The 14,126-nt window shown below is 30.1% G+C and overlaps 1 protein-coding gene across 2 annotated transcripts in view; it reads right to left on the bottom strand.

The window, feature by feature from the left end:
• Positions 1-1,360: 1,360 nt before the first annotated feature.
• Positions 1,361-14,126, bottom strand: part of LOC143045028 (inactive rhomboid protein 1-like) — a 30,350-nt gene continuing 17,584 nt past the window's right edge. For both annotated transcript variants that reach the window (XM_076217306.1, XM_076217307.1), the window contains exons 10-15: positions 13,718-13,806; positions 11,840-11,906; positions 9,734-9,922; positions 9,033-9,133; positions 8,355-8,508; positions 1,361-7,681 (exon numbers count right to left, since the gene is read on the bottom strand). In XM_076217306.1, coding sequence (XP_076073421.1) covers positions 7,238-7,681; positions 8,355-8,508; positions 9,033-9,133; positions 9,734-9,922; positions 11,840-11,906; positions 13,718-13,806 — 1,044 coding nt within the window. In that variant the 3' untranslated portion in view covers positions 1,361-7,237. The remainder of the gene's footprint in view (positions 7,682-8,354; positions 8,509-9,032; positions 9,134-9,733; positions 9,923-11,839; positions 11,907-13,717; positions 13,807-14,126) is intronic.

The raw sequence follows: 14,126 nt of genomic DNA, 5'->3' as shown, positions 1-14,126 counted from the left end.
GGTAACTAAAATAATCACTTTACACCCAACTCAAAGTTTTTTTAGTCTGTAACTAAAAATAAGACCAACGACATTTAAAGATATATATGACTGATGGCAACTTCATAACCGTCTTTTGAGTGAAGAAAAACAAAGTGGATGCAGACAACAGCAAGAAGATAGTCTTGGTAAAGCATACCAGTATTATTTTAACTGGGTATCAAATACACAGATTATAAAAGACAATTATGTAACTGCAAAAAATTAGATTCTGGGATTATTTCTAGACCAATAAACCCATCAAATTTACCATGTGGTGCAGTGCCTTTTTTACACAAAAAAAACTATGTCACAAGATGTTCCTAAGAACCTGAAACCCTTATCTGGAACTTTTTAGTACGTAGATATTGCATCTATGATCATTTATACTGTTTAAAGCTTACCATATCTAATAATGTTTTGAGTTAATAGGAAAAAGTGAAATAAGTTTAATAATTTCAATTATTAAATGGGCGTAAACTACTTTGGCAAATATTCAATGGTTTCCCCAATGTTGACATTTCTGTTGATAATTTCAGAAGAAATTTTCTCACCTACCTAAACAACTAAAAACAACATGAGTAAAAGCAGTCTTTCAATTCCAATAAAGGGGTAAATTGAAGAATTTGTCCATGCTGACTTATTTGGAGATCTTACTTTACTGGACATTTTCTCTGTTCACAGTTTCTCTCTACTTATTGCAGTTTCTACTTTTAAACTATTTACACAGAGATATATCTCACTTTTTTTTGTTATTTCACTAGTAAAATGCAAAATTGAAATACTAACATGTAACTTTAATGTGAAAAATATTCGAAGTCAATGAAAAATGACTGAAGGTATAGGCCCAAACAATCTCATAGAAATGAGATGTGCCATTCTTATACAACTGCATACCAAATATATTTAACCTACAAATACTGGTTCACCATAAACTTACCTAATCACCAACTAATAAATGTAAACTAAGCAAAAGTTTGAAAGTCGATAGACCATGACTGAGGGAGGCAGTGCCTAATAATCTCCATGAAAATAAGATGTGCCAATGTTTATACAACTGAATACCAAATACCATTGATCTTCCAATGGTGGTTCCCAACAAAACTGAACTGATCACAAACTTATACATAGATGACGCTAGCCACTTTTCACTCTGTCAAGGCAGGTAAAAAACTCCAATGTGGGTAGAAATTGTCTTTCTTACAATGTTGACTGAGAAAATTCAATGAATACCAAAACAGGGAATCACATGGTTTATTATAGATTTTGTAAGTGGTTCCATACATAAACATGTATGTCACCATCTGTACTCTGACAATCATTCTAATACTAACACAGAAAGAAAAGTTTATAAATTATTTAATGGATGAAACTACTTCCAACAATATTTCAATATTGTTCCTTCAACATACAACATGATATGTTAACACTATAAATTTACAATATAAAATTTCTGGACCAAGTCTTATCACATGATGCTCCTAAGGGATACATAGAAAAGTTTATTATCAAAAAAGTTATTTTGCACCTTATATGAAAGAGAGGCTATTGACAAAATTGTTACAAAACAAATAGTTATACTGTTAGAAACACAATAACACGATAACACAATAACACACAGATTAAATTTAGGTCAAAAGTACACATAAATGACAATTGTTAAGCAAAATATTACCCAATAAACTGGTACCTGCAAAATGTGTACCAATCTATTACTTGAATTAATAAATTACTAATATGAATTAATGCACCAGCACCTTTGTTCATTTTTATTTTTTTTATTATTAAAAAACTGAAAAAATCTTTCAAAAACATGTAAGTGTTTTTAAATTGTTAGTATTTCAAACAGGTGAACAAAATCATTTTAAAACATTATTTAAATTTTTTTTTTTAATATTTTTTACATTATAGTAAATGTTTTGTTTTAAATTTTACTTTAAACTTTCAGTACACAGATACACTTACTTATAATAAAATATCTTTGTACATGTACTTTTAACATTATTTTTACCAAAATGGATAGAAATATAAGGCACAATATAAACAGTACAAAATAATAATAGCATCAGAAGAACAAAATATATAAAAATAGCCTGAGTATTGAAGACACATTAGAAATTGCCATATTTATGTATTATGCATTTTTACCCATTAATCTTTGTTGAAAAAAAACTTTACAAAAAACATAAAAGTATTCAAAATTCTTTTTTTATTGCAGTCCATTATACATAAAGGAATGTTGAGAGAAAGCATCATGATTATCACATAATTCATGATGGTAGCAAGGTTTGTAAGAATGGAAATATATCAAAAGGAATGTAAAACTGGAAATTTTTACTGTATTTAAAATATCCTCTTGTGACTCAGTTTATTAAGCAACTGATTTCTGTGGATTCATTATTGTTCGTTGGATACCAATTTTCGTGGATTCCTGGTTACAAATAAACCACGAATTTAAATGTGCAACGAAAAGCATATATTGTATAGGCTTGTATGCAGTCTTCGGCAAAACCAAGAAATTATATATCCATGAACAAGTAAGTTTTCCTTGATCCACGAAAATTGGAACCCACGAAAATAAATGAATCCACAGTTTATCAGATACAAGTTTTAGGTAACCATGTGTTGTGTGATAGTTCTGACACACACATAATGTGCAGTGATTTGCTAGAATTCAGTTTGAAAGCTGATATCTTGTAAAAAAATATTTATGAACGAAACACATTAACAAAGTCAGACATTTCTTTTAAATTAGGAATGATTTTCATACTAAGGAAAGTTATGAAGGAAAAAGATTCTTTGTGAATAGCTACTTCAAGGTCCTTATTTCTATATATGAGTCAAAAAGATTAAAGACAAAATAACATCACATAATTTATAGAATTTACAATATTTGTGAAGTTATTTTGATTATCTGCTCTTGATTTAAATAAAACCAATTCAGAATTATTTTCGAACTGTTCTATTGAGGTAGCACTATGTATTTTTTTTAGTTTTTAACAAGCTAAGCAAATTAAAGCTGCTTACATTTAAAAAAATAAATAATAAGAAATTAATTAATATTTTGCTTGATAATTTTCTAGTAGAATGCATGACATCAATATTTGTTACTTAATATCCTTAAAAATATATAAAAATAAATATTATAGATATGGATGTCAGTTTTTAGTTGAGTCAGGATGTCAAAAGTTTTTTTTTGGCCTGAATTTTTTGTGCAATTCATTTTATATTGAATAGTAAAAGGCACACAATTATGAAAAACTCTATTTGTACATATTCTTTTTATTACAACCATTTTTCATTACTTATCCATAGTCTTAATAATGTACATATTACAATGCCAATTTCAGCAGGAGAAATTTAGTTTAAAGTAAAAAATACCTCTCCCTTCTTTTTAATAATCAATAAAAAAATATATAATGCATTGGTCATGAAGACATTACTAAGTACAAAATATATTATGATGCTAAAAATATTAGAAAAAAATATTCATTAATTCAGTTTAAATACAAATTTGAGCTACTATTCAATACAGAACAACATCTAAAATGTTCATAGACTTAAATTTTATCAGTCATGTTTGATCAAAAAGACCTTTCCACAATAACATGTCAACATTCCAGGAACTACTCATGACTCCTATAGATACAAACTGAATGCTTTTCTTAAAAAGATAATTGTTTTTAAATTTTTCAGGAAAATGCATCTATTTACCTTCAACTGTAATTTGTAGCCTGGGATCCGGCCCAATCTAGCTGCGCGTCGTAAGGGCCAGGTGGGGAACAAATACCATGTGATCGATTCAGTGCCAGTTGACTCTGAATCTAAAGTGAGGCTGAATAAATATTTGCATAAATTTTGATGTTTGATGTAAACCGGCACAATTGGAATCCAATTGACACCTTGGACATGTGAAATCTTAAACTTTTAACTTTCTCACCAGGCGATTGCTGATAAGAATTAACCCTTTTCTGCTTACTAATTATCATCATACTACTAATTAGATATGATAACACTATACATCAATTCATAAAGAAAAATAATTACAGTCTAATTTTTACTAATTGATGTTAAACAAGAATTGATTGGATACAGTATAGAACAAACATTGAGGACAAAATTAGTATAAACCAATCATTGACAGGCAGTACATTGATACACGCCTGGCTATACTGACAAGATTAGCCAGGATCCCAGGCAACTGTAATTTGTTTCGCATGTCTGCATGTGCATGCTCGTGTGCATATATAATAATTATCTGGTTTTCATAAATTATATTTCTTGTGGAAGATAAATTAATTGTGTATAATCTAATTAAAAATTATGTGCCCAATATATCTAGAATAAGAAATCGACACATCTCTATATGATGACTAGTTAGAAAATCTATAGATGATATGTATCTCCATAGAAATCTATGTTTAATGCAAAATACATGCAGTCATATTTTTTTTGCCGTTATCATCAAGTTTAGATACAGGCAGTTATAGAAATTGCAAATAAGCTTATGATTTTATTAATGCAGATATAAATATATTAATTCAAGGATGCCAATTTTGATAAATACACAAATTGACAACCAAAACAACATAAATTTATTGCTGTCATATTTTTTTACTAGAAATCAGTTTTTGTGAAATTATTCAAATATTGAACACAATAATGAATAATATATTATTCAGTAAAAAAAATGAAGTTACATCAAACATTGTAAACATATATATTTTCTTATTCTTTAAATATCCAATTTTAGAAAAAGCTGCCACAAGGAAACATAAAAATAACATAAGAAAAAAAAATATGAAAAAGATATCACTTGATAACATACCTGGTACATAAATAATTGATTAGTTGCTAATCATAGAATCAAGATACAAACAAAAAAATCATTATATTCTTAGTTTTCTTTTTTACTATGTTGAAAGAAAAAATAATTTAATACAGTTTTGATATATCAAAACATTTTCTTTTATTATTTTTAACCAATATTTCAATTTTTTTACCATCTGTAATTTCTGTATTTGGTTGGTAATTTAATGTACATGTATTTCCTTCAGAAAAAAAAGAATTTTCACTACATGTATAAGTACATGAATAAAATGGCCAGTTTTACAAAATGTTAAGGCTTAATACAGTTATGAACGACAAGACTCTCATTGGTAGTCAGGGTCCTTAAAAAAAACAACCTTCCCTGTGGTAGTCACTTTAATTTTATTTTATGTCTATTTTCAAGAGATAATCACATGGTTGAATGCTGCCTTCAAGTAGTTAGGTTTAGAAATTGGGTCCCATACATGTGCTTGTACAATACAAACTGTTGAAAAATCAACAAATGACGATCAAACCAAACCATGGTCGTTGTATCAAAAATAAACCTTATTTTTCGGACCTATTATTCAGACATGAAAAAACCCATCACAAGATCATTATCATAAATAGATATCCATTATATTATTCTGCTTGTAATAGTGCATCTACACACATATATATACAATTACAATCAATAGAACAATCACATTCAATGAGACAGATATCACAGATAAAAGAAGACACAGTTCTTTTCAAGTCGCTCTCAAAATAACATCTATAAATTAGTCACCATTTGAAAAACTTCATAAAAATGTGTGTTACCTTAATAATTCAGTCGTTATTTTTCACTGCTTTGCAATGGCTACATTATCCCTGTAAACCTACTCAATGAATCATAAATAAATTATTCAGAATAAACTCTGGATTTACATAATATTTTATAGCTATCAGCTTAATACCTAGCTCATCTAGCGGGCACCAATCCAATTGCTATATTCTTGACACATTTTTATGTAACAAAGAGTTCAGGCCATCCCTAGTGGGAGTCAATCATGGGGAGAAAACAACTGATTCTTATTTGTGTCCTAGATAAAACTTATTGAGAACAGTTGACTTGGGACAACTATTTGTCCTAAACTGGGTCACAGAGAATCAACATTCATTAATAAGTATCTAAATACTTTAGAAATAACTAGACACAATTTTTAACAAAACATTTGAGCAACATATCTGAAGAATTTACCTTCCAGTCATGAATAACAAGAAAAATACATAAAATAAGTAGGCAAAAATGAACCATGATAGCAACAGTTCAGAAAAAATGAAAAAATGATAATTCTATACTCTAGTGAAAACAGATTAAATGATTTTAAACTAATTATTACAATTTTATGGCTACAAATAATGTTTCAACTGCAGTTATATTTCAAAAAATGTAATATGTAAAAAAAAATGTTTTTATTTTCAAATTTTAACATATTTATTGCATTAATAGGTACCAATCTCACTTTACCAGATGTAAATATTTAGTTATTATGCACAATTTAAAATGAAATCATCTCCAGAAATCATGATTTATTGCAATTTTTTTGTTTTTTGTTGAATTTCATTTCAAAACCTACAACATATTGTACAATTTGTCATGATCAACAAGGCAGTAAAACTAACAAATATATTACAGTTTCTTTGCATCACTATCAACAAATTATAACTGTCAATTAAATATTGGATTATATACCTGACAGTGTAAACAAAATATTTCTTATTTCAATATTCCGTCAAAACTTCTGTACTGGAAGGCACTTCCTCTTTCAACAAATGCTTAACGAAATATATTGAAAATTTTAAAACTTGCATATTTTTAAGATAAATATGAAAATATATGTATTCCATGTGGTCAATTGTAATATCATGAAGAAACTAAAATGAGTTATTTAATATCAAATGTAACAATATCAAAACATGCATGGACAAAAAAAAAATAGTTCTATGTAAAAATTCTCTAAATCTTTTTGTTTTGGCTAAAATTATAAACAGCACTTATTTTTTACACATAATAAACCTAAATAATTAATAAATGCATCTATCAAAAAGAAAATATTCTAAAAATAGAAAAAAACACTTCAGTTCAGTTGAATCTTGCATTTTCCACCTATTCCCCATGGAAAGCCCACTAAAATTCATGAAAACTTTTGTAAAAAAAATGGATCAAAAAGCTTTTTTTGTTGTTTGCAAGGTATTCTTAATCCATTTGTATGTCCACTGTAAAAGGTGGGCACAGGGAAAGTTCATGTCATAACATTTAAAAAAAATAGTAAACTTGAACTTGGAAGTGTTTGTCAAAAGGTTTTCCCCAATCCCACTATGGACAGGTGGAAATTGCAAAATCCATGTGACTTGAAGTGTATGTCTACAAATAGGCTGTGTACGTAGATTCTCTGTCGATCTGTACTTCCATATTCTTACAGAAATTTTCTGTAATTGGAATACAATTAAAGTATTGACACCCTGGACAGTTATAAATAGGAGAGATATAAAATAATATAATTAACATAACAAACAAAATGGTCGCTCCTCCTAATCCAAACAGAATCATTACACATTTTCTTGTCTTGTCAAAACTGCCAAAATGGATGTATGGCAGAATTGCAAATGCCAACAAAAATCCAAAGACAAAACCTGTTAAATGTGCCCAGTTATCAATCCATGGTAAAAGTCCTAGTAAGAACAGGAAACCAATGAAAAGGAGAACCTTGGTTACTTCTAAACATGGTCGTTTTAACATCTGTATACTCTGTATAGCTTCTACCAATAAACAGGCTAGTATACCAAATTGTGCTCCTGCTGGTCCAACCTAAAACATAAAATATATACAGTATAAATCTAAGGTCAGGGATAAATCTCAGGCAAGTCTAAATCTAAGGTCAAGGATAAATCTCAGGCCAAGTCTAAATCTGAGGTCAAGTACAAATCTAAGGCCAAATACATATAAGAGGTCAAATTAAATCTATTAAAGGCCAAGTCTAAATCTAAAGTCAAGTATATATATAATGTCAAAAAAGGCCAAAACTTTGTTTTCCTGCCTCCTTTATTAACTATTTAACTATTGTTTTCGTGTCTCTTATGGTTTTATAACTCCTAATGTTTCTAATTATTTATATATCCCTGGATCTTCAGTATTACTTGCTTTTGTTTTTCAGGTGCCTTTGGACACATAGCTCCTATTGTTTCTAACTATTTGTATGCCCCTGAGATTCAAGTGTTAGATTTTAGCATTTCTGAAAAGTTAAATCCTGAAAAGCTTCTTGAATACACAAATTGATCAAGTTTTATTATCATTTATTTACTTTCATTGCTATTTCTTGTTATATCCACTATCAATTTCAACTAAAAATAAACAAGAAATTCATGTTTTTATTTTTAGAGACATATATCCCATTGCATTTTACCCAATTATCATTATTCACAAAAAAATCTGAGTTTCCAGTATCTACATTTCTCATTATGAACATAAACCAATGACCTACCTCAACATGATATGGAAGGAAAGTAGAACTAGCCAGATTGCCTGCTATACCAGACCCTACATAGATGATGGTCATACGTATACATCCAGTTAACTTTTCTACATCTCTCATTATCAACATCTGGAAGCCTATTGTTATCAGCAAGTGGAATAATCTGTAACATATCAAATGAGTATTATATTGAGAAATCTGTTATATAATACGTAAAAAAAAAAGATATCATAATACATGTATATTAATTTGAGCTTTGACAAAAGTTTTGATATTAAGCTTAACATACGTCTGTGCATAGCATTTAATAAATTTTCAGCAAACGATTCATGAAGTGTGATTTTCTGTGAAATTATAGATTAACCATTTATCCAAGACATTTAAGTTTAAAAATCTTCAACTGATCTAATTTTAGTTCTTTAAAATTGTTCTTTTAATTTTTTGGTGAAATGTGAACCACAATTTTAAATGTTCAACAGCACAAATTATCTATTGGCATGTATGCAGACTTTAGTTAAACCACAGAAATCAATTAACAAATAACAATGAAAATACACTTTTTCCTAAATCCACAATAATTGAAACAATAATTGAAACCCTTGAAAATAAAGAAAATAAAGCTGTCTCTTGTATTTTTTTATCTTTTCTTATTTTCTTTTCTTTGTTTTATAAAAATAGACACCTTACCCTCCATGCAAGAATATTGATGTCCATAGTCTGTAAAACTGATCAGGAATATTGTCATCTGTGAATGGAATCATACCACAAATCTGCTTCAGACACTTCACCTGTTCAAAGAAAAATTACGTCAAAATGTTAAAATGGTATATGTCGTGTTGACCAGAACTTTTTTAATATATCAATTCATTGAACCATGAATGTGTGTAATTTATATATGAAAACTCAAATCCTTATCCACGGAACTACGGATATGCAAAATTTTGTAAAAATTCAATCATAAAGTCAGACTTGAAATCGTTAATTTTTAATGGAATTTAAGTTACCAGTATAACAAATATGACACAAATATTTAATCAAACTCCTAGGGAAATTCAAAACAAAAAGTCCCTTAGTAAATGGCAAAATTAAAAGCTTGAGCACATCAAACAAATGGATAACAATTGTCATATTCCTGAATTGATACAGGCATTTTCTTATGAAGAAGATGGTGGATAAAACCTGGGTTTATAGTAAGCTAAACCTCTCAAATGTTCCAATAAATTAATCACAAACTCCTATATTTATTCATCTTAATAACAGAACAGATAAATTAATGGCATTCCTGGCTAGCACACAATAAAATGCAAAATATTGTTCTTCTGGAACTATTTTATCATTTAAAATTCATTGTGTACTCTGCTTTGTGTAAGTGTTAGCTTGTAACGTACTTGTGAACATAGGAATTTGTCTTCATGATAATATCCTTGCATGAAATTACAATGTTCTCTTGTGGTAATCATGCATTCCCCTTGTATCCCATGGCAACAAGGTCTGCCAGAAAGTTCACAGGTCATATGACGATCTTCTCCAGATACGAAACTGGTATTAGTTAATGGTGCATTGGTGTCCTCACAAAACTGTAAAAAAAAATTAAGACATTTTGATCTAGATAAATGCTAGGTAAAGTTTCAAAAAGGTTAACACTGGAAATTATCATTCAAATAAATTGATGATTTTTATTTGAAACATTTCTCATTAAAAAGCTTACTAATATAACAATAAGGAGATGCGGTATGAATGCCAATCAGACTACTATACACCAAATTTTGAATGAAGTGGATGAAGTCAATTATAGGCAACCCTAGGGCCTTCACCAAAGAGAAAATTCCAAACTGTATAGTCCGCTATAAAAGACCCTTAAAAATATGAAACAGTTCAATTGAGAAAAATGATGGTCTAATTCATCACTAAACAATATAAGAATAAACTGTTATCACAGAGATATGTCTCGCCTTTTTGTAATTTTGATTATGCAATTGTTTAAATCAAAATAGCAATACATTAACATCTTACACAAATCATGCAAATATTCAAAGTCAATAAACCATGACTTAGTTACATGGTTAAACAATCTCCATGTAAATAAGATGCACCAATGCTAAAACAACTGCATAACAAAACCATTGACTTATTATGAGTCGTTTCCAAACCTAAATACAAACATAAACTTGAAAACTATGTAAAAGTTTCAAAGTCAATGAACCATTAAGAGGGAGTGGGGCTCTATATAATCTCTATGGAAAGGATACTTGCAAATGCCAATAAATTTTCATACCAAATATCATTGACTTAACATAACCATGCAGTACATCATAAACTGATCTAATCACAAACTAATATATGTAAACAATAATTTTCAAAGTCACTAAACCATGACTGAGGGGCGAGGCCAAATATTCTCTATGTAAATGAGATGCGCCTATGCTTATACAACTGCATACCAAATATCATTGACCTACCACTTGTGGTTCCCCATAAACTGACCTAATCACAAACTAATACATGTAAAATAAGCAAAAGTTTCAAAGTCAATAGACTATGACTGAGGGCGCAGTGCCAAATAATCTCCATGTAAATGAGATGTGCCAATGCTTATACAACTGCATACCAAATATCATTGACCTACCACTTGTGGTTCACCATAAACTGACCTAATCACAAACTAATACATGTAAAATAAGCAAAAGTTTCAAAGTCAATAGACTATGACTGAGGGCGCAGTGCCAAATAATCTCCATGTAAATGAGATGTGCCAATGCTTATACAACTGCATACCAAATATGATTGACCTACCACTTGTGGTTCACCATAAACTGACCTAATCACAAACTAATACATGTAAAATAAGCAAAAGTTTCAAAGTCAATAGACTATGACTGAGGGCGCAGTGCCAAATAATCTCCATGTAAATGAGATGTGCCAATGCTTATACAACTGCATACCAAATATGATTGACCTACCACTTGTGGTTCACCATAAACTGACCTAATCACAAACTAATACATGTAAAATAAGCAAAAGTTTCAAAGTCAATAGACTATGACTGAGGGCGCAGTGCCAAATAATCTCCATGTAAATGAGATGTGCCAATGCTTATACAACTGCATACCAAATATGATTGACCTACCACTTGTGGTTCACCATAAACTAGACCTAATCACAAACTAATAAATTGTTGAAGCCACTGCCGCTGACACCGGAAACAGCATACCTATGTCTCGCTTTTTGACTCTGTCAAGGCGAGACAAAAATCAAATATGAAAGAAATGAACCAAGATTTTTTTTACTATTTTGCTAAAACATGGCCCATTTCATCTGTCAGATTTTAAAACAACTAATTACTGCATAAAACACTTTATCATTATTGACATTTGTCACTCATGATATAACTCTGCCAACAGTTACAGTGATGGCAAGGACACTTCTCATTTAATATAAATTTATACATCTATACAATCTCATTGAGATAAAAAAAAAAACAAAAAAAAACTTACAGGCCAGTTTGTTATGTCATTTTTGTTCCATTCAAATGGTGCAACTGAGGCTGGATTTCTGCAATATCTGTAAATAAAATTGTAATAAACAGATAATATTTAATACTTTATTTCATTATATTCATTTCCAATTTGTTATAAAAAAAATACCAGCAAATATAATTTTTTCCCGAGAACATTCAGGTTGTATAACTACCGTTGATAACAAAATGAGCTGTCTTAATTAAGCTGTAAGGGAGAGAACTGTAATTTATTCCAGAAGACCTTCTGGGAACTATTCAGATGCAGAATAAAGAAATGTTAAAATAACATGAGTCATATAGTATTTCCTGGGATTTTTTATTCACATTTATTACTAATCCCTTATCCAATGCACCAGAAAAATGTCCATAATTCAATTAATTTTCAAAATATAGGCAATATAGGAAAGGTGTACTGACACAAGTAGTCTCTAAACACATTAGCTCCATGGAGCTTTCGTTAGTAGAAGCCATATTAACTATGTGTATCAGTGAGAAAAATGTAAAAGCATAAAAATATAGTATATACCAATACACATAATTAACAGCGCCTGGTGATGTTTGATAGCCTGACCGGTTTCGGTCCATAAAGGACCTTCATCAGAGGCAGAATGGTGGATTAATGTTTGCACCCTATTTATATAGATATGGTAACCGGCGGTTGAGTTAACTTTTTAACACTGAGGATTAATATTCATCTACCTTTGATCTTGTAAGGAGTACTAAAGGCTTAAATGAAGCATTCTCAATAAGAACCCCCCCCCCCCTAAACCAAATTTTGTTTGGTTAGGGGGGGGGGGGGGTAATAGTTTTGACTTGATGTTTTGGTGTATCACAAGCTAAAACGTAAAGACTGCATGACAACCATGAAATACTATTATTAGACTTGATATTTAGGTGTATCATAAGCCAAAGATCAAGACTGCATGACTACCATGAATTACTATTTCAAGACTTGATATACAGGTGTATCATAAGCCGGAGGTCAAGACTGCATGACTACTAGGAAGTACTATTTCAAGACTTGATATTTAGGTGTATCATAAGCCAAATATTAAGATCACATAACTACCATGAAATACTATTCCAAGACTTGATATTTAGGTGGATCATAAGCCAAAGATCAAGACTAAATGATTACTATGTACTTCTTAAATTATTAAAACACCCTTTATCCAATGCTAAAGCCCAAATATGGTTATATCATCAGGTCACATGTTTACCATATAGTGTAAAAATGTTTACCGTAACATGTCAAAAAGTTTACTGTAACATGAACATTAGCTAAATATAGATAATTGTAACCATGGAAAATCCCACTGGGATTTTTCACCGGTTAACTCAACCGCCGGTCAACTCAACCGCCGGTTAACTCAACCGCCGGTTACCATATCTATATAAATAGGGTGCAAACATTAATCCACCATTCTGTCTCTGATGAAGGTCCTTTATGGACCGAAACCGGTCAGGCTATCAAACATCACCAGGCGCTGTTAATTATGTGTATTGGTATATACTATATTTTTATAATTTTCAAAATATAATTGATTAAAATTATAAGTGTTTGTTTTGATCACAAATTGTTATCAATATTAGGTCAATAAGGCCACACTTGAAAATATGTTGGTTTACCCAAACCCTACCCCAAAGTAGAGACAGTAGGTAGGTAGGAAGGCAGTTTCTTTTTCTTATTTTGAAAAAGAGAAATGGAAGTGTCATATGTTTTTTATGTCATGTAGATCTGATTAAAAAAAAAATTCTAATCAAGGCAATAAAAGATTTTGAGTAGGCAGCTATTTTCTGGGAAGGTAGGGTTAGGGCAAACAAACATATTCTTTATTATGGCCTTAGTACATACTTTGGATCTTGACCACACACAGCACCGGTCAGGAAGCCCAAGCTACTTGGATTTGTACTATTATACTTTTTAAATTCTGATATTGTTGTCTGCAATGAAAAAAATAGATTCAATAAACTATATATAAAAAAGAAGATGTGGTATGATTGCCAATGAGACAATTGTCCACAAGAGACCAAAATGACACAGACATTAACAACTATAGGTAACTGTACGGCCTTCAACAATGAGCAAAGCGCATACCGCATAGCCAGCTATAAAGGCCCTGATATGACAATGTAAAACAATTCAAAAGAGAAAACTAATATAGTCAAGTTGATAATGTAAATATTATTCTGTATTAAAAATGTACCTAAATTAACCGATGTTGTTGTGTAGTACATCCTGTTTTTAGTTTTTTCTAGTCTGA

This window comes from Mytilus galloprovincialis, chromosome 9 (genome assembly GCF_965363235.1).
Source record: "Mytilus galloprovincialis chromosome 9, xbMytGall1.hap1.1, whole genome shotgun sequence".
Taxonomy (NCBI): domain Eukaryota; kingdom Metazoa; phylum Mollusca; class Bivalvia; order Mytilida; family Mytilidae; genus Mytilus; species Mytilus galloprovincialis.
This window is presented reverse-complemented; position numbering and strand designations above follow the sequence as displayed.